This window comes from Meles meles, chromosome X (genome assembly GCF_922984935.1).
Source record: "Meles meles chromosome X, mMelMel3.1 paternal haplotype, whole genome shotgun sequence".
NCBI lineage: Eukaryota > Metazoa > Chordata > Mammalia > Carnivora > Mustelidae > Meles > Meles meles.
Genome location: NC_060087.1, coordinates 37,147,973 through 37,172,154, shown reverse-complemented (window position 1 = coordinate 37,172,154; position 24,182 = coordinate 37,147,973). Strand labels below are relative to the sequence as shown.

General features: G+C 38.6%; 1 protein-coding gene across 13 annotated transcripts in view; it reads left to right on the top strand.

The window, feature by feature from the left end:
• The window catches only part of CASK (calcium/calmodulin dependent serine protein kinase), a 343,974-nt gene that overhangs the window by 243,307 nt on the left and 76,485 nt on the right, over positions 1 to 24,182 (top strand). For 9 of the 13 annotated variants that reach the window (XM_045994396.1, XM_045994399.1, XM_045994395.1 and 6 more), the window contains exons 9-11: positions 1,864 to 1,947; positions 15,801 to 15,900; positions 19,283 to 19,300. In XM_045994396.1, coding sequence (XP_045850352.1) covers positions 1,864 to 1,947; positions 15,801 to 15,900; positions 19,283 to 19,300 — 202 coding nt within the window. The remainder of the gene's footprint in view (positions 1 to 1,863; positions 1,948 to 15,800; positions 15,901 to 19,282; positions 19,301 to 24,182) is intronic. The other 4 variants (XM_045994398.1, XM_045994400.1, XM_045994408.1 and 1 more) reach the window with 1 other exon arrangement.

Sequence of the window (24,182 nt, the reverse complement as noted above, 5' to 3'; positions counted from 1 at the left end):
GGCTTGAACTCATGACCCTGAGGTTGAGAGAGAGGTTCTACCAACTAAGCCAGCCAAACACCCCTGTTTTGTCTTTCTGATTCCACATAAAAGTGAAATCATAGGGTATTTGCCTTTCTCTGTCTGAATTAATTTAGCATAATATCCTGTAGGTCCATTTATGTTGTTGCGAATGGCAAGATTTCGTTCTTTTTTATGGCTGAGTAATAGTCCATTGTGTGTTATGTACGTGTGTGTGTATATCACATCTTCCACAAACAGTAACAGCAATCCATTAAAAGATTGCCTTGCTTGGGGCGCCTGGTGGCTCAGTGAGTTAAAGCCTCTGCCTTCAGCTCAGGTCATGATCTCAGGGTCCTGGGATCGAGCCCCACATCGGGTTCTCTCCTCGGTGGGGAGCCTGCTTCCCCCTCTCTCTCTGCCTGCCTCTCTGCCTACTTATGATCTCTCTCTCTCTGTCAGATAAATAAATAAAATCTTTAAAAAAAAAAGATTGCCTTGCTTGTTATAGAATGCTAATTTTATGCTTATCTCTGCTAGTTAATTATTTGATAAATTCTTACGTCTTCTGTATTGGTGAACCTGTTCTGGCTTAGTGCAGGAAAAGGAGATTAAGTCCCTAAAGACAATAAAATCATTTTCAAGATGTTTAGCATATAGAATCTGGCAGATGTGCAAATTATAGTCATTTTGACATCAAGCATTGTATGTGCACTCAAGAAAAATACAATTTTGCTCTCCAGTAGAACTCTTGTTACCTTTAGTCATTAATTTAGAAAATAAATTTTAAAGTATTCATTCCTTAGGAATGTCAATGATAATGTGAAATTTTGACAGGACTGACTATAAAATTCTACATTTAAATTTAAAAATAAATTTTGTAAATACATAATACCAAAATATTGATTTTAGAAGTGGCTCACATGCAAACAGGAATTTAGGTATAAAATAATAATGTGGGTTGCCCGAGTAGCTCAGTTGGTAAAGTTGGTAAATGGTTGAATTAGATGGCCCTGAAAAGTTTGTTCTAGTTCAAAGATACTGGGATTTTTCTTTTTTTTTTTTTAAGATTTTTATTTATTTATTTGACAGACAGAGATCACAAGTAGGCAGAGAGGCAGGCAGAGAGAGAGGAAGGGAAGCAGGCTACCCGCTGAGCAAAGAGCTTGATGCAGGGCTCGATCCCAGGACCCTGGGACCTGAGCCGAAGGCAGAAGCTTTAACCCACTGAGCCACCCAGGTGCCCCTGGGATTTTTCTTTTTTTAAATCTAGTTATTCCAGATAACTCCAAATGCTCCGTCATTTGTGGAGTTAGTTTTTCACATGCTCGTATTACCTAACAAGATCATATCAAAGGTAACTTCATACTTTTCAGAATTATGGTTGGTTATCTTAGCCATATAGCCATACCTGAAAATTATATGACCCCTTATTTTAGCCTTTTCTTATGTTGAGAAGATTATTTAAAAACAAAAAAGAGGGGCGCCTGGGTGGCTCAGTGGGTTAAATCCTCTGCCTTCGGCTCAGGTCATGAGGATCAAGCCCCACATCGGGCTCTCTGCTCCTCGGGGAGCCTGCTTCCTCCTCTCTCTCTCTGCCTGCCTCTCTGCCTACTTGAGATCTCTGTCAGGTAAATAAATAAAATATTAAAAAAAAAAGAAAAGATTATTTTACTATCACTTTTGACCTTCATAGCTTTCATTTGATAATGTTTACCAGTATCATGAAATAAAATCTCCAGTATTCTAGAATTCAGTCTGACTTTCATATTTAAGAAATTTGGGCTTTATTGTTTGTTTTTGATGAAGTTTCTTCACTTTTTTAAATGGTTCCATATGTTCATTATCTTTCTTCTTTTATAGGAGCGGGATCGTTATGCCTACAAGATTCATCTTCCAGAAACAGTAGAGCAACTGAGGAAATTCAATGCAAGGAGGAAACTAAAGGTAGTTAAAGAAATCAGCAAAAACCTTTCTTACAGCTCAGTTCTCACTTCTGAAACTTACTTCAATAAGATTTTGCTTTTTAAATCATTTAAGGTAATATCTAAGTGTGAATCTAAACAAAACGTTATAATAAATGGAAGATTAATCACATTTTCATTTGTATTATCCTGAAAATTCATATCAGAGATATAATTACTTTTTTAAATTTTTTAAAGTTTTTATTTACTTATTGATCTGAGAGAGAGAGAGAGAGCGAGAAAGAGCTCAAGCATCCGGGGTCAGTGGGAGGTGGGTAGGGAGAAGCAAGCTTCCTGCTGAGCAGGGATCCCAGTGGGGGACTCAATCTCAGGACCCCAGGATCATGACCCAAGTCAAAGGCAGACACTTAACTGACTGAAACAACCAGGCATCCCCATTTTCTCAAATATTTTGACAAAATGTGAGTTCAGCTCAATGAAAACGATACTGGGTTAGAATTGGACAACCATCACAAAGCAGACCTTGGTCTACTAGAAAATATTTTCAAATTACTTTACTCACCTTTTTTTTATTCTTCCTAGGTACCTTTCTCCTTTTACCACTCTATCTACATCACCAAAAATATATATAATTATCCCATATGGGGAGCCCATTTGATTTTTAAGCATTTCGAAAAAGACCAAACAAAAATAATGGAATCTTTCAGCACTATTCAAAATATTTATCTATTGGGCGCCTGGGTGGCTCAGTGGGTTAAGCCGCTGCCTTCAGCTCAGGTCATGATCTCAGGGTCCTGGGATCGAGTCCCACATCGGGCTCTCTGCTCAGCGGAGAGCCTGCTTCCCTTCCTCTCTCTCTGCCTGCCTCTATTGTGATTTCTCTCTGTCAAATAAATAAATAAAATCTTTAAAAAAATATATTTATCTATTTATTTATTTATTTATTTGAGAGAAAGGGGGAGCAGGGATAAAGGGAGAGGGAATCTCAAGCAGACTCTATGCTGAGCTCAGAGCCCAACACGGGGCTCAATCCCACAACCCTGAGATCATGACCTGAGCCAAACCATGAGTTGGACGCTTAACCAACTGAGCAACCCAGGCTCCCGAGCACTATTCAAAAATGTTATGTGACAACATCATCCCCCTTCTCCGCTCTTTTGAACAGAGGAAACTCTATTATATTGTGGTCTTAAACTTAACTTACATTTGACTTATTTTTTATTACTATAAAAACATAATTTTTAACTCCTCTAAGTGGTTGTTTGGTTAGTAGTCTTCCTGAGCCAGTGACTCCTGCCAATTATAAAACTTTGTGTTTTCGGATAGGTCATAATTGCAATAACATTCACTGTTCAACCCCTGAAATATATGAATAATTGTATACAACTCTAGATTTAGAAGAACATTTATATGAATTTGGGGTAACCTAAGCCACAATATTATGCTATAGATCTGAACTGTCCCTCGTGGTAGCTGGTAGCCACATATAGCTATTTAAATTTAAATCAGTGAAAATTAAAACTAAAAGATCAGTTCCCTGGTCACACTAGCGTATTTCAAGTGCTCAGTAATCAAATGCAAATGCCAAATCAGACCACACAGATATAGGACATCTCCATCATTGTAAAAAGTCCTTTTGGGCTGTGCTATTCTACAGCAAGGGAAATTGCAACTTGTCATTGTTGGTGATAATGATTCTCAGTTAAGCCTCTGCCCTAATTGTTTTTGCAGTCAGGGATTCAAACTGGCTCTTCTCTGGTCAGGGGTGGGAGGTTGGGGGAACAGGTGGTGGGTAATGGGGAGGGCACGTTTTGCATGGAGCACTGGGTGTTGTGCAAAAAGAATGAATACTGTTACGCTGAATAAATAAAATGGGAAAAAAAAAAGTCCTTGGCAAAAATGATTATTAATGACATGCCAATATCAAGATGGTGCCCAAAGAAGTTACCCCATCTTTGTTTTGTTTTCTTCTGTTTTAAAGATTTTATTTATTTATTTATTTGACAGAGACATAGAAAGCACAAGTAGGCAGAGCATCAGGCAGAGGGAGAAGGAGAAGCAGGCTCCCTGCTGAGCAGGGAGCCTGATGCAGGGACTCAATCCCAGGACCCTGAGATCATGACCTGAACCAAAGGCAGACGCTTAAGAGGCTGAGCCACCCAGGCAACCCCCCCATCTTTGATATACACCTGAACCAATGTAGCCTACAAGAGAGAAAAAAAATCTTACTATCCAAAGTGAAATTTGGCCAGCTGTATTTGATGTTTATTTCCTCCCCAAAGAACCCATTAATTATCTTTTTTTTTCCCTCAACTCTTCCCTAGTCTTTTTAACTCTAGAACTGCTTTGGCCCTTATGGCATTGCCTTGTCTGGGGCTTTTAGTACAGGCCTCTTACCATGGGGCTCAGATTTGCTCTATCACAAGAAACCGATGCCATAGTTCTCCCAGTGCCACAAAATCAGACTCAGGCCTAAAATAGCCAGAGTGGTGACTAAGATTCATTTGGACAGGACAAAGCTGTTCCAGCAGAGAGGGGTCATATGAACTTACCACATCCCTTTGCAGAACTATTTAAGGTTTCAAGACCCACCAAACAACCTAGAATTAGGAACATCAGCAGGGTTGTCATTGACATTTTTTGGCTTCTGGTAAGCTTTATTCTTTTGTGTGATTCAGCCATCCTGGCTAAAGCATGTTATGCCTACCCTCCTCAAGGAACTCATTATCTTCATTCTGCCTCTTCTGGGAGCTTCTAGAAGAAGACTGCAACTTTGCTATCTCTCAGAACCCACCACACAGTTTTGTTTCAAGTGAACAGCTAGGTAACCGTCCTTCTACCCAGGCACTGTTAAGCTCCTCAAATGTTGGACAGTAACCTAATTTTTTGGACTCCCTTTGAAATGATTAAAAGGGAAGTTCACAGAAAGCAGTAGAAGATTGCTTTTATTACTTAGAGGAAGTAAATTGTTATTGTCTGTGGCAAGAAGAAACAGAAGGAGTACAGCATTATGGGAAAGAGTGGGCCCAAGAGCTACATTGCCCTGGGGTAATCATGGCTCTGACACCTACTAGATATGTGACCTTGAGCAAGTTGTTTAAATTCATTGAGCCTCAGAGCACCTGGGTGGCTCAGTCATTTGAGCATCTGACTCTTGATTTTGACTCAGGTCATGAAATTGTGGTTGTGAGATCAAGTCCTGCATTGGGCTCCATACTCAGTGTGAGTCTCCTTGTCTCTCTCCCTCTGCTCTTCCCCCTTGCTCCTCTGCATGTATGGGCTCTCTCTCTCAAATAAATGAATAAAATCTTAAGTAAATAAATTCTCTGTGCCTCAGTTCCCTTATCTACAAGATGGGGATCATGATAATAGCTAACTCATAGGGCTGTAAGAATTCAATGAATTAATATCTTATAGCAGTTAGAATTGTATGTGGCATTCGTAAGTGTTCTATGCATATTATTTGTTATTAACCTTATCATTGTTGTTACTGTTTTATTATGATTCTTTTTTTAAGATTTACTTACTTATTTGAGAGAATGAGAGTGCATGTAGGGGAAGGAATAGAGGGAGAGGGAGAGAGATAATCTCAAGCAGACTCCACTTCCAGTGTGGAACCTGACTCAGAGTCCAATCCCATGAACCAGAGATCATGACCTGAGCAGAAATCAAGAGTTGGTTGCTTAACCCACTGAGCCACCCAGTCACCCCTGTTTTATTATGATTCTAATGTTAATACCTATGATTTGGTACTCTGTTTATGAATAATTGTAATTCCAGAATGGACACTCCATACTGTTTTAGCTTTTCTCTAGTCATTGACAGTAACATTTTGAAGTATTTTTTTAAGATTTTATTTATATATTTGACAGAGAGATCACAAGTAGGCAGAGAGGCAGGCGGGGTGGCAGGGAAGCAAGCTCCCTACTGAGCAGAGAGCCTGATGCAGGGCTCGATCCCAGGACCCTGGGATCACGACCTAAAGGCAGAGGCTTAACCCACTGAGCCACCCAGGTGCCCCCATTTTGAAATTTTTAAAAGCTTTTTAAGATGTATCGATGGGGCGCCTGGCTGGCTCAATCAGTGGAGGATGCAACTCCTAATTCAAGGTTGGGGTCGTGAGCTTAAGCTCCACATTTGGTATAGAGTTTATAGTCAATCGATCAATCAATCAATAAGTTCATACATATGTACATACATACAAATAATGTATAGAGCACCAAAAACCTCACTGGATAATCTCTGTTTATGTATTTCTTCCAAAGTAATTAGTAATTATGCTTAGACTATTTGGATCACTTGGATTATGTATATAAAGAGGATCTTATACTTGTCGTATATTGTAATATTTACTTTCCTTCCAAAACAGTATGGAGATCCCTCAAAAAAGTTGAAAATAGAGTTACCCTATGACCCAGCAATCGCACTACTGGGTATTTACCCCAAAGATACAAATGTAGTGGTCCGAAGGGGCCCGTGCACCCGAATGTTTATAGCAGCAATGTCCACATTAGCCAAACTATGGAAAGAACCTAGATGTCCATCAACAAATGAATGGATAAAGAAGAAGTGGTATAGATCTACAATGGAATACTATGCAGCCATCAAAAAAAACCCTGATATCTTGCTATCTGCAATGACATGGATGGAACTAGAGAGTATTATGCTAAGTGAAATAAGTCAATTGGAGAAAGACAATTATCATACGACCTCTCTGATATGAGGAATTTGAGAGGCAGGGCAGGGGGTCATGGTGGGTAAGGAGGAAAAAAAATGAAACAAGATGGGATCGGGAGGGAGACAAACATAAGAGACTCTTAATCTCACAAAACAAACTGAGGGTTGCTGGGGGTGGGAAGTGGGGAGTAGGGGTAGGGTGGCTGGGTTATGGACATTGGGGAGAGTATGTGCTATGGTGAGTGCTGTGAAATGTGTAAGCCTGATGATTCACTGACCTGTACCCCTGGGGAAAATAATACACTATATGTTAATATAAAAAAAAGAAACATTTACTTCCCTTCCATGATGCACGTCAAGTGTCATTTCCATCATGAGATACACATTCTTTAAAGCAGTGGATCTCCAGGTGTGGTCCCCAGATCAGCAGCATTGGCATCACCTTGGAACTCTTAAAAAATACATATTCTCAGGCTCTAGTACAATCAGGAAAGAAAACAAAAGATAACTGGATTGGAAAGAAAGTAAAACTGTCATTGTTTACAGATGACATGATCCTATATGTGGAAAATTGTAAGATATCCACAAAAAAACTCATAGAAATAACAAACATGGGTGCCTGGGTGGCTTGGTTAAGTGTCCAGCTCTTGGTTTTTGCTCAGGTCATGATACTGGGGTCCTGGGATCAAGCCCCACATCAGGCTGTGTGCTCAGCATGGAGTCTGTTAGAGAATAGCTCCCTCTCCCTCTGTTCCTCCCCCACTTGTGTTCTTTCTCTCTCTCTCTAAAACAAATAAAATCTTTTTTTAAAAAGTGGGGGGGGGGGGATAGCAAAGAAGTCCAGCAAGGTCACAGGATACAAGATCAGTATACAGAATTGAATTGTATTTCTATATATGAGCAATTAATAATCTTAGAATTAAGAAACAATTCCATTCATGGTAGCATCAAAAAGAATTAAATGCTTAAGTATAAATTTGACAAAAGAGGTACAAGACCTGTAAACTTACATTGCTGAGAGAAATTAAAGAAAAGCTAAATTAATGAAGAGACATTTAATGTTCATGGATTGGAAGTTTCAGTATTACTGAGATGACAGTGTTTCCCAAGTTGATCTGTAGATTAAACACAATCTCTTAAGCAGAAATTGACAGATTGGTCCTAAAAATTCATATGGAGATGCAAGAACCTAGAATAGCCAAAATAATCTTGAAAAAAGGACCAAGTTGGAGGACTCATACTAACTTAACTATAAGGCTACAGTTATCAGGAGTCTGGTACTGGTATGGGATAGGGGTAGACATGTAGATCGGTGGACACAGCTGAGAGTTGAGGAATAAACTCTTATATTTATGGTTAGTTGATTTCAATAAATGTGCCAAGGCAATCCAGTGGGGGAATGAGTAGTCTTCTCAGCAAATGGTGCTGGGACAATTGGATATCCCATGTGCAAAAAGAGACATAAAAGGCCAGATATTGGATTCCATTTATTTGCAATATCTAGAATAGAGGTATTAATATCTGTAAATCCATAGAGACTGAAAGTATACTGGTGATTGCCAGGTGCTGGGTAGTGACTGCTTAATGCTTATGAGGATTTGGGGGTGGGGGGAGGTGATGTTCTGGAGCTAGGCAGAAACTGTGGCTGTACAACATTATGAATGTACTGAATGCTAATGAATTGTACTTTAAAGTGGTTAATTTTATGTAAATTTCCCATAGCCCACTTTTTTTTAAAAATATATGACAAAATACTTTTCTTACATACTGGTTGCCTTTTCAGTACACTTAAGGGATATGACCCATTCCCATAGTAACCGTGGCTCACTGCACCACCCAGCTCACCCAAGGGACCAGCCCTCCCTCAGCCTTAGTTATGCTAGAGGTTGGAGGGGCATGTGTTTATTGAAAAAGTCTCATGGTTGATTGTGGTATGGCCACCTTATTGAGAGTCGTTACTCTTAAGCACAAACGGTAATGGTTCCACAGAATTCCATCATATTGTATATATCATAACTTAATTAACCAGCTATTAGACACAGGGATCACTTCCCATTTTCCACAGCCATGAATACTATTGTATTGTCTATTCTCATTAATAAAACTATGTATGCCTATGATTAATTTCCTAGGGTAAGTTTTGCGCTAGTGGAATTGTTGGCATCAAAGTATATGCGTGTATTGAAGACTTTTGGTCTCTATAAATAACCTACCCTCCAAAAGACTTATACCTATTTGAGTAAATTTGTATGTATTTTTGGTGAGTTTTACTTTTGAGGTTGAACCTTTTTCTCATTCTGAAAGTTTTGTGGAACTTTTGTATGCCAGAATATAAAACATTACTCATTTTACTTTAAAAGTTCAAGATTATGGCTCATTATTCATTACAGTAATATCTATACTCAACAATCAGAAAGTATTTCTTTCCATATTTGTACATTCGTTTTGGCATGTAACCTCTCAGTAGGCCAAAGGAGATGATAAATCTCTAATGGGAGAATTATTTGAACAATTAACATTAACATCATTTTCAGACTATCTTTCACATACAGATTTTTAAAAAGTTAATGGAACCCTGCATGTGATTCGGATTATCACACACTTCTTTTTATTCTCCTCTCTTTCATTATTTGGTTCTACATCTTTGAGTGACAGTGGAAAATTTGCGTTTCTTATTTTGATTACCAGACATTTCAGATGTTGGTTTTTTTTTCCCTCTTTTTGTTTTACACTAAGCTCTAGACTTTTAATACTTTCCTTTTAAAAAATTCCTACAAACAATAATTCCTTTGATAAATACTGTAGGCCTCAGTACAAGACTAGATATGAGAATCCTATTTTCTCAAGTTGAATATTAGCATAAGATGCACAAGACACACTGTGATCTAGGCTGTCTAGAAAATTTGTGCTCGGGGTATCTCTTAAGGAGACACACCTCTACTGTCACCCTGGGTGCCATCTACTTACAGTTACTGAGCCAGGAGTCAGGTTTGGGGGTGGGGGGCAGTGCTAGGGGAATGTCTGTCAGCATCTGAGCTTGTCTAGGGAAGAGACTCAAAGAATCTGTTCCAGAATCATCTCGTTACTTCATGAATTATTTCTACCTCTAGAAAGCAAATTTCCCTACAGTGAAGCATGTCGAAGAAATTTTGTAAGGGGAAAAAAAGAGTAGAAGCAATAGGGACGCCTGGGTGGCTCAGTCGGTTAAGCATCCAACTCTTGATTCCAGCTCAGGTTATGATCTCAGGGTTGTGAGATCAAGCTCCACACTGGGCATGGAACCTGCTTAAGATTCTCTCTCTCCCTCTGTCCCTTCCTAATCCCCCCCAACTCAAGTGCGTGCTCTCTCTCAAAAAAAAAAAAAAATAGAAACAATATTCTGTGTTTGGGTAAATGTATTACATTCAGTTCAGGAAATGGTGAGTTTAATCCATGTAATTTAGTTTAGAGGATAAAACCATTTATTCCTTACACTGCACATAGAGAACGTGAGGGAGATTTCTGATAATTTTCTATAATTTTCCTTTATCGATTTTGTAAATTGCCAAAGTATAGCCTGTGTGCTTCTCTGAATTACCAGTCAGTCCCTCAAATTCCTGAACTTCGCAGAACTAGAAAAACCTCGCGAATGCCACTGTCCAATACTTTACAGAGATGTACTGTACATGCAGTAGCCACTAGCCATATGTGGTGATTTTAATTTTAATGAATATCAAAGAAAATTTTACATTTGATTTCTCAGTTGCAGTAGCCATGTATCAAGTGTTCACTACCACATGGGGGCTAATGGCCACTGTATGAAACGGTACAGGTATAGAACATTTCCGTCAGCACAGAAAGTTCTGTTGTCCAGCACCATCTGGAATCCTAGCACCTTCAAGAGTAATGCTTGCACCTAACCATTGCCTTTTGAGTGGTCAACGAGGAAGCTTTAATAGCTGCCTTTTGGCAGTCTTCCCCTTTCTACTAATTCAACAACAACTAACTGAGGGATTTGTCGAGACCTTTGCACCCTAAGGAAAGCCAGCATTTACATACGGTCCTCTCCTGTAGCAAGGAGTGGTACAGAGGGGGTAAGTAATTAACACAGCGGTTGTGGGTTCTACGTACTCAGAGCAGCAAGTCTGCTACCCAGAAGGCACCAATGACTCTGAAAAGTGAAAACTGTTATTGTGGTATGAACAGTTCCAGAAATAATAATTGAAGTGATTTTGATCTTTCTCCTGATTTTACAAAGCAATTCTATTAATTTCTGATTCTGAAATATAGAATGTATTACTTCCTCAGTTAGGCAGTCTAGCTTTTGAAAGTTATTATGTACATTAAAAGACCGTCTTTATAAAATACTTTTACACAGACCCAAAAGGATTCCTAAGATACCTATTCTGTGTAGTTGCTCTTAAATGTAGTCATATCTACTACACTTAACAAGTTTTATTGTTCAGCTTCTTCAGAGAAGATACCACAGCGTCCTTTAGTCAGATATCCCGACTTAACGTTGTAAAATTCCCTGTTTTAAACCTGCATTTGAGGTCCATTTGAGTACCCTATGCACATAGACTGTGCTGACTAGACCGAATGATAACACTGCCTATGCCTGTATGGGGAGATACCAGGAGCTCTGACATCATCAGTCATCTCACCTCATCATTGACGACCCAGTTCTTACATGTAATCAACCCAAATCCTTTAACATTTCTACCTGAAAATGGCTATCCAGCCTTCTGGTCATCTCCGTTCAGCCTCAACCTCTCCAAGTTCTATTTCACCCTTTTTAGGGCTTTGAGTTCAGTGTTCTGAACCCTAATAAAAGGATCCTTTCTCAAATCCTTATGTGACTGTGATGTATAACCCTGTGATGGGTTTTGCCCCCTCAGTATATTACAATATGACTCTGTGTTATTTTGCCATTTGGATGCAAAGCCAGTTGTTCTTGATGTCATTTCAAAACTTGTGTTTGGTATTTGGAATTTTTAAAATGTACCTCCCTGCTTTTGTGTCTATCAGGCTTCATGGTACTTGTTTCTGAGCTCAAGGCACCAAAAAGGGAGTATTGGCTTTTGGCTATTGTCATCAAGTCAGCAGTTCATCTGTATTCACTCTCCTGTTCATTTCTCTCTTTTTTTTTTTAAGATTTTATTTATTTGACAGAGGGAGCACAAGCAGGGGGAGCAGCAGAGGGAGAGGGAGAAGCAGGATCCCCACTGAGCAGGGAGCTCAACATAGGGCTCAATCCCAGGACCCCGGGATCATGACCCGAGCTGAAGGCAGACACTTAACCAACTAAGCCATCCAGGCACCACTCTCCTGTTCCTTTCTTGATAACTGTGTTACCTCCTTAAGTGCACTGAGTAGTTTAACTTAGCAGAAGTCTGAGCCAACCATTTTCTTGTTTTCCACTTCCTAAATAAGACACAGAATCATCTAACTGGGAGCATTCCCTTTGATGTTTGACATATTAGCAATAGTTAGGATTGAGTTGAGAATTATTACTTATAGCTCTGTCTCTTTTTAAAAAAAGATTTACTTAATTATTTGAGAGAGAGAGAGTGTGTGTGTATGTGTGTGTGTGTGTGTGTCTGTGTGTCTGTGGAGGGGCAGAGGGAGAAGGAAGGTCTTTTTTTTTTTTATGGTTCAGTCAGCCAGCACAGATCATGAGGGTCTAAACTTTGTTTATTGTTGTTGTTGTTGTTGTTTTAATTAAATTTTCTTTTTTCAGTGTTCCAAGATTCATTGTTTATGCACCACACCCAGTGCTCCATGCAGTATGTGGGTATTAAGGAGGGCACGTATCGCATGGAGCACCCAGAGAAGGAAAGTCTTAAGCAGACACTGTGCTAAGCACAGAGCCCAACAATGGGGCTCGATCCCACGATTGTGAGATCACGACCTGAACCAAAACCAAGAGTCAGATGCTTAACCAACTGCACCAGACAGGCACCCCAGTTCTCTTTTCGTTTGAATTCAGAATCTGCCTAATTTGCTTAGTGCAAAATTGTATCTTTAATGTCTATTATCTTAGCAGATTGTGAATAGTCTTCTTAACTCATGGTCGTTATATTTCAGAACTTACTAAAGTATGCTGTCTAAATTAAAGTAGGTAGAAAACTTCTTTGTTAAGGTTTTAATGAACTGACAAGTTTGAAGAACTACCTGTTTAAAATCTAGATTGATGTTGTTGTACCCAGTCTCCTCCACAGCAATAGTGTAGTACAAGAGGAGGCACACTATGGCCTGGGCACCGAATCTGGCCCATAGCCTACTTTTATATATATTTATTGGAACACAGCAGTGTGCATATTGTCTCTGGCTGCTTTCATGCTACAGTGGCAGAATTGAATAGTTGCAACAGAGACCAGATTCCCTGCAGGCCTCAAATATTCATCTGGCCCTTTACAGAAAAAGATTTCTGACACCCGGTATAGTAAAAACCCTTGAACTGGGAGAGCAGTCAGAGGACCTCAATTCCATCTATGCTTGATTTTATCTCTTAAGTTGGCAGCAACCTTAACAGGTTGTGAAGCCTCTCCAGACCTCAGTTTCCTCACACGTAAAATGAGTCTTTTAGAATGACTCATCCGCTAAGGTTATAATTCTATAAATCCATAAACTGTTTCAGAACCATTTTGCTGTTTTACATAATAGCTTTGCATTGACTATTCAAACTACATGCAGTCACTGAGTTTAGAGAACTAAATAAAGAAAACTGCTAACCATAAGACAGATAAATTAGGAACTTGCTACTATTGTCTTAAAAGAATTTACCTCTCTAAAGGCTCTTTTAAATAGTGCTTTCCTAGCATAAGTATTTCTAGATCTTTGATCACAGTAGTAGCTGGAACAGGCCCTGAAACATAAACTCAACATATTAGGAAACTCAGTTGAACTTCATTTGGAAAGAAAAATAAAGCATCTCTAAAATGTAGTTTCAGTGTGTGGGAAACTTGATATATAGAAATTCCATTCCCACCCAGCTTTTAGGGAACATGTGTGTATGTGAAATGAAATAAGGTTCTACTATAGAAAGAAGAACTCAACATTCGGTGCTGTTTCTTTTTTCATCGTGGCAACTGACTATAATATTCCACATAGGGACCTCTCATGCATTAACCCTAGACTTCCAGAAATCTAAAAAGTTGGGGCACCTGGCTGGCTCAGTAGGAAGAACATGCAACTCTCAATCTTGGGGTTGTGAATTCAAGTCCCACATTGGGTGTAGAGATGACTTAAAAATAAAATCTTAAAAAAAAAAAAAGGGAATCTAAAAAGTTGCCTGGAATGGTATCACCAAGATCATGTCTCTCTCTTTTTTTTTTTTTGTCCTTCTCTTTCTGCGTTCAATTCATCTCCATGTATATTTGTAGAAAGAAACCCTAACATGCACCCCCAAAAAATGAACCTTGTGGAAACATGCTTCTATTAATGTTTTCATATATTTAATAAATGCCTACACACATAAAAATTTTATCTTTTTCCCCCTCTCTCCCTCTCTAAAAAAAAGGGGGGGTACCATCTGGGTGGCTTAATTAGTTAAGTCTCCATCTCTTGATTTCAGCTCAGATCATGATATCAGGGTTGTGAGACTGAGCCCATGTTGGGTTCCATACTGGTCATGGAGCCTGCTTAAGATTTTCTCTGCCCCCTCCATCTCTTAAAAGAAAAAAAAAAAAAGATTTTTTCTTTCTTTGCAGAAAAATCCACGAGTTCAGTATTTAAATTCTATTTTTTTAAGATTTTATTTATTTATTTGACAGATCACAAGTAGGCAGAGAGTCAGGCAGAGAGAGAGGAGGAAGCAGGCTCCCTGCCGAGTGGAGAGCCCGATGCGGGACTCGATCCCAGGAGCCTGGGATCATGACCTAAGCTGAAGGCAGAGGCTTTAACCCACTGAGCCACCCAGGCACCCCTCAGTATTTAAAATTTAGACTTAGACTACTTAAGTGATTTGATACTTTAACTACCTAAATGAGCAATTCTACTTGGACCAGCAAAAGGCTGTGCTCATGTTCTAGCGATACATCAGTAAGCCTAGTGATGGTTTACACTTCCAAAATGATTTACGGTTTGTAAAACACTTTCGTATACAGTATGATTTTTGACAGCCCTGTACAGTAAGTTATGTTTTAATAAGTCAGTTTTAATATTTTCACGTTACAACTGAGAAAGACTTCAAGAGGTTAAATAATCAACTCAAGTAGTATCAGGCAGCTGGAAAATGGCAGAGTCGTGGAACATACCCAGACATTTTGACCCACGCCTAACAGACTCGCAGAACTGAACATTTTCACAAAATAACTTTTACTGCTGTTCTTGTTACTGTCACGGTTCCTGACATTCTTCCATCTAGCAGTCTGAAGGGGTGCCATGCACTCAATAGGACAGAAATTCTCAACAAGGAGTCAGGGGAAGCTGTGTATGCTGTTTAAAGAGGCGCCTGTACCGACTGGGTGGCTCAGTGGGTTAAAGCCTCTGCCTTCGGCTCAGGTCATGATCCCAGGGTCCTGGGATCGAGCCCCGCATCAGGCTCTCTGCTTGGCAGGGAGCCTGCTTCCCCCTCTCTCTCTCTCTGCCTGCCTCTCTCCCTACTTGTGATCTCTATCTGTCAAATAAATAAATAAAATCTTTAAAAAAAAAAAAAAAGAGGCGCCTGTACTTGGTTCCACTATACGGCCTGATGGAGAATTACTGTCCTAGAGTAACACGTAGTCCCTGTTAACAAAGAGGGAGGGGCAAAAGATGTTAAAAAAGAAAACGGACTCATTCCTACTTCCCAGAGATAATGCTGCTAGCATTTTCATATATGTTCAGTCTTTTATATCTGTATTAACCTTTGTTTTTCAAAAATGAGATCATACCATAGATTGTTTTGAAATATTTTTTATGTAATTCACAAGCATATTTCTGTTTTATTAAATATCCTCCAACATCCTTTCATAGTGACTGCAGAATATTCCATTTTGTGTTACATGCTGAGTTCAAGATGTAAATGGTTTCACACACTTTCCCCAGCCCCACTGGTGTTCTCCTCTTGTACGCATATGTGATGAATTTGAAGGAATCCAGAATCATTTAAAAGCTACCCCTCTTCTAGCTGTCATCTCCTATAGGTTTGACTCTCTGAATACTCCTTCAGTTTGTTATTGAACTTTTTTGTATTTACATATTTGTTTTCATTTTTCTTCCATCTTTGTGTTGTAGGGTGCAGTACTAGCAGCTGTGTCAAGTCACAAATTCAACTCCTTCTACGGGGATCCTCCTGAAGAGTTGCCAGATTTTTCTGAAGACCCTACCTCCTCAGGTAACTGGACCGTTCATTCATTCACCAGTGTGAATCATTTGGCATATCATCCTTTCTCTGCAATTGTGAATTAACTTTTCCTATGAATCTAGTCAGATCCCCCCAAGGAATTCTAAGGAAGTTTGTCAGCAACCAACTCTCATCCACGTGTGTCTAGTTCCTTTCAATTTTACTACTGAAGTTGCTTTCCCCTGCAGCTCTAAAACATTTTACTTTTTTCTCTTTACCTCAGAACTACTTTTCCCCCTTTCTCCACTCCAGACCCAACATTGTACTTCATCCAATCCAACATGGTGGTCATTCGTTTTGGATCTTTCTGATTGACTTATACCCCAACAAAAAACTTCTTTTGTACGATTTTCCCCATGTCAACCATAGCAGATCAGACTTTGAGACAACCCTGCTTTTCATTTTCTCTTTCGATATAAACTGTCTTGTGACTTCTCTCTCAAAACAATTTACAAGTTCTTCACTATTGTAAAGTCTGTAATACATGTATACAAGCATTCGGGGGAGAAGAACACAGAAGAGTTACCTATTTGGATGAAATGTATATAGGTACTCCTGGGGGGGGGAACCCACCAGTGTTCACAAAATTATTTTATAAAACAGATTTCTGCTTTATTAATGAAGTATTCTCAAGGATCATTTGTTAAAAATCCACAGTATCCATCTATATGTTTATGTAAATGCATGTATATGTCTGTTATACTCTTTAACTTTCATTGATGTACATACGTATTTACATCTGAATCATATGTCCTCTACCCTCAGCTTTTCTTCCTTCTCACATTAGAGTCACTCAGTATTTGCCATGTGGTTGACTTTGGGCTGCTGGTTTAATTTTTGTAGTTTCAGGGCTGCCCATTCAGTATTCACGTATTACCATTGGGACTCAAGGCCCAGGGCCCTTCCTAAAGCATGAGTTGTTCATTGTTCGCTATTAGCAGTCTAGGAAGAATGGATGTGCTAATGCTTCTCTCCTGTTGGAACCATGAGCATTTATCAGTGTTTATGCTTCTTCCTTCTCTCTGTTTATACACATATGTGCACAAATCTTCACTTACATTTCTTACCAATTGGTATGTGCTTATTACACCTTGTAGAAAAGAACAGAATCAGGTTTCCCATTCCTGTAGCTATGTAGTTCCTCATTTTGACCTTTACCAATTGGGATGTGAATCTTCCTCTTTTGAGTAAAGGTGATTTCCAAAAATGATCAGAAATGGGAATCTTAGAAAAGAGACTCTCTGAAGAGAAGGTCTTGCTGGTTTCCTCTTGCGCTGACTTTGTGATTATCCAGAGCCCTTACCACATGAAAGGCAAAGCTGAATTGTGTTTCTAGATATGTTCTCCCATGCTCCCTGGTGTTCCATGTCTGTCTTTTCCTCTGCCAGTCCATTTTGTTCCCTCCCCCTGTAGCATTTGGGTTGGTGTTAGCTCAAACCTCTCTTCTCTTCTCACACTCAGTTTACAGTAGACCCATCTGGAGGGAGTGGATCCAGTAATGGTTTTATGTCGTACTGTGACTACATGATACAGTCACAAATTTGGAATAGACTGAAAGATTGTAGGTTAAGATCTAATACCATTTTCATCTTTGGAATCGGGACTAGAGAACCATGTGATCTTTGCAATAACTTCACAGACCTAATCTTTAGTGTTAACCCCTTAATATGTACCTCTGCCTAGCAAAAGTTTAATGAGCTCTTAAGTGTCCCCTTCTGTTAAAGAATCAAATTTTTCTTTCAGGGAAGAGAATTGTCTATAGTTACAGACATGCTTATTTTCTGTTAAATACATTTTTATCGCCCAGGGGTGTTTTTTTTTTGTTTTTCAGTTCAATCTGTAAATGATACAGTTGAAATAGTTTCTGATTGCAGCATTTGCTTTATAAACAGAAAAGAAATTTCCCACACTGTCTTGCGGGTACCCTGCAAGCTCTCGAATTAGTCGTTCACAATTTCACATTCCCTCTTGCTTCCCTTTCCTGCAGTCACACCTTCTTTTTCCAAAATTTCGAGATCTTAATGATCTTGTAAGCAGTCTATATCTTCATTTGACATGCAAATGGCTGCCTCTAAAATATTTTTAAATAGCAGGCTGCTATGAATAAAAGAAAAAAGAATCATTACGCAGCATATGCGTCTGATCACCTCCCCTAAATGAAAAGAAAATTTTTTATGAAGTCAAAGACAAAGGAACATTTTGAAGAATATTCTAATAATTTCACAACTTTCTCACATCTATCAAGAATTATTCATGTGTTCCTAAGATTAATTTTTAATACTAAGTCATTTAAAGGGAGGTATTGTACTACTTTATCAGCATCATTTATGAAATAGCTCTCTACCAGCAAACTTCCTTTTCTGCAACCAACAGTGATTGTTGTATGCTTGGTTGCAGAAAGCCTATTATATATCTTGTCTGGACTCACATAAGAGCTTTACACTTCCATAAATTAACACGTGTTTTTTCATTTTTCATTTCATTTTTTTAATGTTTTCATTTTCAAACCTAAATTCTTGTCAATGTCATTCTAATCCTTAAATTCCTCATCATTTATTTTAAGTTCCAACATTAACTGTTCCACTATTTTCTGTTTAAATCTGCGTGGGTTTGTTTTACAGTCAAAACACAAAGCACCTTTTAACATTACCTGAAAGTTCTCACAAGCCTATGGAAAAAAGAGAAAAATGATCAGCGAGGCTGTGTTTGTTGGGTAGGGATAAGGGTTCCAGGAAGGAGGGATTAGAGAGAGAACCATGTAAGGTCACCAACTGCTATTTCTTGAGAAGGACAGTCTATTTTTCATCTTTGGATAATGCCTGTTCTATTCTTCCTGTGAAATAATGATAAGTAGCTCATTTTCTTTAATGACTTTGCTTGACAGAATTAAAATCCTATTTTGGTCCCCCCAAATTTTATTTAATATCACAATTGAAAAATGAATTTAAAATGAATACATTTCCTGATCTGTCATCTAAAGAGTCTAACATGTTTAGATATGCTGTTTACATTGTAAAACAATTTTTATGTAAAAGATTATTTTTTTCTATTTTATCAAAATTCACTAGAATTTGTTGAGTTTAATCATATGATGAACAGTGTATCCTTCCTTTGTTACTTAACAATCCAAAGTAGAAATATTCTTTTCTCATATTTCAAATCAAAGAAGTCAGAATCCCAACCCAGTGTTTTAATGACTGAAATCCTTAACAGTCCCAGGGAATGTGCTCGTGGAACACAAGGACTCACTTTGGGCTCAGCTGGGGGACCGTGCTTCTTATGGCTCATCTACTGGGCCCAAATGCAGCTTGATAACCTGCTTGCTCTAAAATCATACTGTTTGTTGTTTGTCCATATGCTGCCTTCCTCATAGGACTCCTAGCAGCAGAAAGTAGGTATCCCTTTGTTTTCCTCTAAGCTTTATCTTATATGCAAAAGTGTTTGGCTTTGCATGGTTCATAAGCAGCTTGATTTTCTCTTTGGCTGTTTGTTTAGATGTTTGATTATGAATTTTAACACTGCCTGACCATAAAATCAAAACATGGCTGTACTGATTTCCTGAAGCACTGTCATACAAATAATACTAACCTCTCACTTTCATAAGAGGAAGATAGGCAGTGTTAAAATTTTAATTGCACTTAATATTATCTCACATCTGAATTTCAAGCACAAGTACGTTAATTTGGGAGAAAGGGTAACATTTTATTTTATCGTTCGCTTTCAAGAAAAGTTTCAGGGTAAGTGAATTTTCTTTTGATGATTACATAATCTATAACCATTTTTTACTACTCTCTATAACTGACTGAATTTTTAGTTAGTTAATATGGAGCTGTGGAATAAAGCCCTGAATTCATGTGTCTCAGCAACTTTTACCATCAGAAAGATCATTTATAAGGAATAATATAATGGCTAAATTTGAATTACAAAAGGACACAATTTGATTATGTGACAACATTAAAGTAAAAAGTATGTAAAAGAATTAGACACACAATGGTACAAGTAAAACTAAGGCAATCTGAATAAGATGGCTGGATTGTATCAATGTCAGTATTCTGGGTTTAGTATTATACTATAGTTCTGTTAAATTCTACCAATGGGGAAACAGAGCAAAGTATACAAGAGATCTCTGTATCATTTCTTGCAATTGCATATGAATCTACAATTATTTCAATAATTTCAATGAAGACAATAGGATAAAACTTTACCTCTACATTTTGCTTACTGGGGGTAAGTATATAAGAAACAATGATAAATTAGAAAATCTGAATGCTAATAATTGAATACATTGTCACATCCTCTTACATTTGTTACTTGTAGCTCCAATTGCAGCTGATTTAATAAAAAAAATCTCACAGTAGGAGCGCTTGGGTGGCTCAGTCATTAAGCGTCTGCCTTCGGCTCAAGTCATGATCTCAGGGTCCTGGGATTGAGCCCCACATCAGGCTCCCTGCTCAGTGGGGCGTCTGCTTCTCCCTCTCCCACTCCCTCTGCTTGTGCTTCCTCTTTTCCTGTCTTTTTCTGTCAAATAAATAAAATCTTTTTTTTTTTTTTTAAATCGCACAGGACATTGTCTATTGCTGTGTGTTGAATCACTTCAAAGCAGGATTTATCCTCTCAAAGTTTCTGTGGGTCAGGAATCTGGGCATGGTTTAGCTGTGTGCCTCTGGCTTGAGATCTCCCATGAGACTACAGTCAAACAGTCATCCAGGACTGCGATCTCATCTGAAGGCCCAACTGTGGGTGGTAGGGGGAGGAAACCTCTTCCAAACTCACTGTCATGGTTGTTGACAGGCTTCAGTTCTTTACTGGCTATTGAGCCTTTCCATAGGGCTGCTCACAACACAGAAGTTTGTTTCCCCCAGAATGAACGATCAAAGAGGAAGGGCAAAAGTAAGAGTGCCCAAGACAAAAGCCACAGTCTTTATAACCTCATCTTGGAAGTGACATCCGATCATTTCTGCCCTATTCTCTTCATTGCAAGTGAGTTAATAAGTCCAACCCACACTCCAGGGAAGGGATTTGATTATACAAGGGTGTAAATACCAGGAGGCAAGGATCTTGGGGGCCATCTTAGAGGCTGCCCATCACATACAATTTAATGACTATTAGAATGTGAAATACTTCTTTGTACCTGCTTTTGGTTCTCTAGATTTATCATGCCTCTCCTGTTTTTTTAAGTAGACCTAGCATGGCATTTGGAAATGAAAGCATCTTGGAGGTATCAAGTAGTGCTTTTCCTTAGTTGTAAAGTTTTATTTGAATGGGCACTTAACCAGCAGATTTTTTATTTGAAGTACTTTGACAAATCTGTGCCTAGTGATGCTGCTTTTTGAAAACAGACCATTTTAACAAGCATAATGACATTAGAATTATAGCATCTGTACTCTTATAGAATCCATTTGCAGAGTTTACTTCTTTTAATTCTAAATTTTGAGATATCTGCATGATACACATAAAGAATCTAAAGGAGTTATCACCATGTGTAAGTTTTCATAGCTTGAATTTGATATAGTGCAATGCTTAAGTCTAAAATGCAATGTCCATTACAGGTTTCACTATTGCTTATAACTTGATCATGAACCAGAATTTGCTTTGTACAGTGGGAATAAAAGCTGTTGTCCAGAGGGGGAAAGGGAAGCATTTGACTGCAAAGGGACAGAGGGAACTTTTTTTGGAGAGATGGAAATGTACACTTAAGTTGGTGAATTTTAACTTAATAAATTATACTTCAGTAAGCAGATTTTTTTAAACACTGTTGTGGGTGGGGCTTTGACTGAGTGGGTGATAGGAATGTGTGTGTAGTGGATTCAGTGTTGTATAATTGGGATTGCTAATGCAAGAGGAAAGAGGCTATTATTCTTCAGAAAAAGCTAGGCTGGATTCAGGTGCTGAATTTGCTCCATGCTGTTGCGTTTTATAGCTATACATATAATTTTTTAAATATACACGTACAAGTTTTTGTTACTTAAATAACTGCATATGTGTGTATGCAATTATCAGATGTATATAGTATATACATTTATCAAAATTCATGGAATGGTACACTTAAAATTTATATATTTCACTCTGTGTATATTTTACCTGAGACAGAAAAAGGAGTATGAAAATCTATGCTGAAGTATTTAGGGGTGCAGTCTAGTAATGTTGACCCCTCTGCTGCTCATTTTGAAACAAATGAAAAATAACATGAATTGATGTTCACAGTTAAAGTGTATGATTATCAACCTAATTTTTAGATACAAACTTGATCACCAAATGAATTGTGCAGAAATTAAAATAAAATACTATCCCGAAGGCAGGGCTTGGTTACTGTCTAATAAATTTATCATTTGAAAGTTTGGACCAAGGCCCACAAAAATAAACCTTATATGGGAAATAAAATTGAGATTAAAGAGAAGCTAGAAATTGGATATCCTCTCATTACCCGATGCAAATTATTCCGATGTGTTGCTGAGGGTCAAACATGGTTTCCGGAGGAGCCAGTCTGTAGTAGAAGTACTCAGGGTTACAGACTTGACTTTGGGGGACTTGCTCTTCTGCTCACAGCTGTGGCCCCAGAATCAGATGACCCTTAGGGAGCCTCCAGTTTTGCAAGTATAAAAACACTTGCCTACAGGACGGGGTTATTGTGGAATGACATAAGGTCATGAGAATAAAAGCACTTTGGAAGTTATAAACTGTCCTGCAGATTTAAGTATCAAAATAATTTTATTACAACTTTAAGGAAATGGGGCTGTAAAGGAAGCTGTTTTCTGTGGTTATGTGTTACGTTATGAATTCTTCAGCATTTACTCAGAAAAAGTCATCTTAATCAAACAAGTATCATTGTGTCTTTTTGTACAAAGCCCCCTAACAAAGTGCACCCTGGAGTACAAATGTGAATAAAATACCCACAGTCCCACCCTTAAACAGATCGCCCTCCAAGGTGAACTTTTGTGCTATTTATTGATTTGTTTTTTTTTTTCAGGGCAGTTACAACTTGACTCAAAGGCTAAATAGGAAAAAAAAAATCCTTTTCAGTTTTTGAGAAAAGTGAAGAGTTCTTTCAGATAGGACAGTATTAATCCACAAAGTAAATACTAATAGCAGTTAAGAGCCTGCGTGTGTGCTGTACTGTGTTAGGTCGTGTTGCCTTCGTTATTACTACTGTCTCAGTGTTTAAAACAAACAGCAATGGAAACGCCCCAGAAGTGTCTTTATGTACATCTACATTTTATACTGAATGGAAAAATTATGGGACGTTTTGATGGGTTTGGTACTGACCTGCAGGTATCAATGATACATATGTATCAGACAAAGAATGTTTTTCTGTGGTTCTGCTGCTCATACCCAAAGAAAGAAAGAAAACAGAACAGAAGGTGTTAAAATGATCAAAGGCAAAGAAAGATTTTGAGGTTAGACCAAAACTGTGTGTTTATTCAATGTAAAAGATAAAGGGAAAAATGGCAGAAAAGCTGTAACTTTCCTACCTAATTTCAGAAACTTAAAATTTGAGGCACTTTTCAGAAACTGAAAAAGGTAGCTCGAGTACAGGTATGGAAAAGCTTCCTCTCATGATTGAAAACCCACAAGGTTAACCACATTTCAGCACAAGATAAGACTACAAATCAGTTCAGAAATGGTGACAAGATCCAAGGAGGATAAATTGACCCATTGAGATGACGGGTCTTGCCTCGTGGAGACCTCAGCTAACAGATGCCTTATGCTTTCCAGCAAACCATTCACTAGGTCCGTCGGAGCAGATGAGACCCCGGGTGGAAGTGTCGAATTCCTGCTCAACCACCTCCTCTCTAAGCTTGCACCAGCTACTCACAAGGCAGCCTATTTCTGTGACAGTTTGTTTTTTTCCCCTTGTATATCATTTACTTCAGGGTATAGGATGCCTGAGAGCCCCTTCCTCAAGGCCAGGGATCATCCCTGTTTTCTCAGAAGCCCCTGCCTAGCACCTGGCAAAAGGAGGAATGTTCAATAAAGATTTCAGTTACTGTCTGACCCGACAAGGATCGGGTTCTTGTCTAACCTCCATACTCATGCATAAACCACAGGCAGCTTCTTGTCACTGTTTCTCCTGTGTTTCCTGGTACAGCCAATCCATGCAGTAAGTCAGGCAGAGCATAGACTTCGAAGCCAGACACGCTGGGGCTGTCTCAGTTCTACCATTTCTAGCTGTGACATTCCTTGACTTCTCTGAACATCAGTTCCCTACCTAGGAAGGTCAGGTAACATATCTACCTTACTGTATTGTCCTGAGGATGTGCCTGGCGTGTAATAAA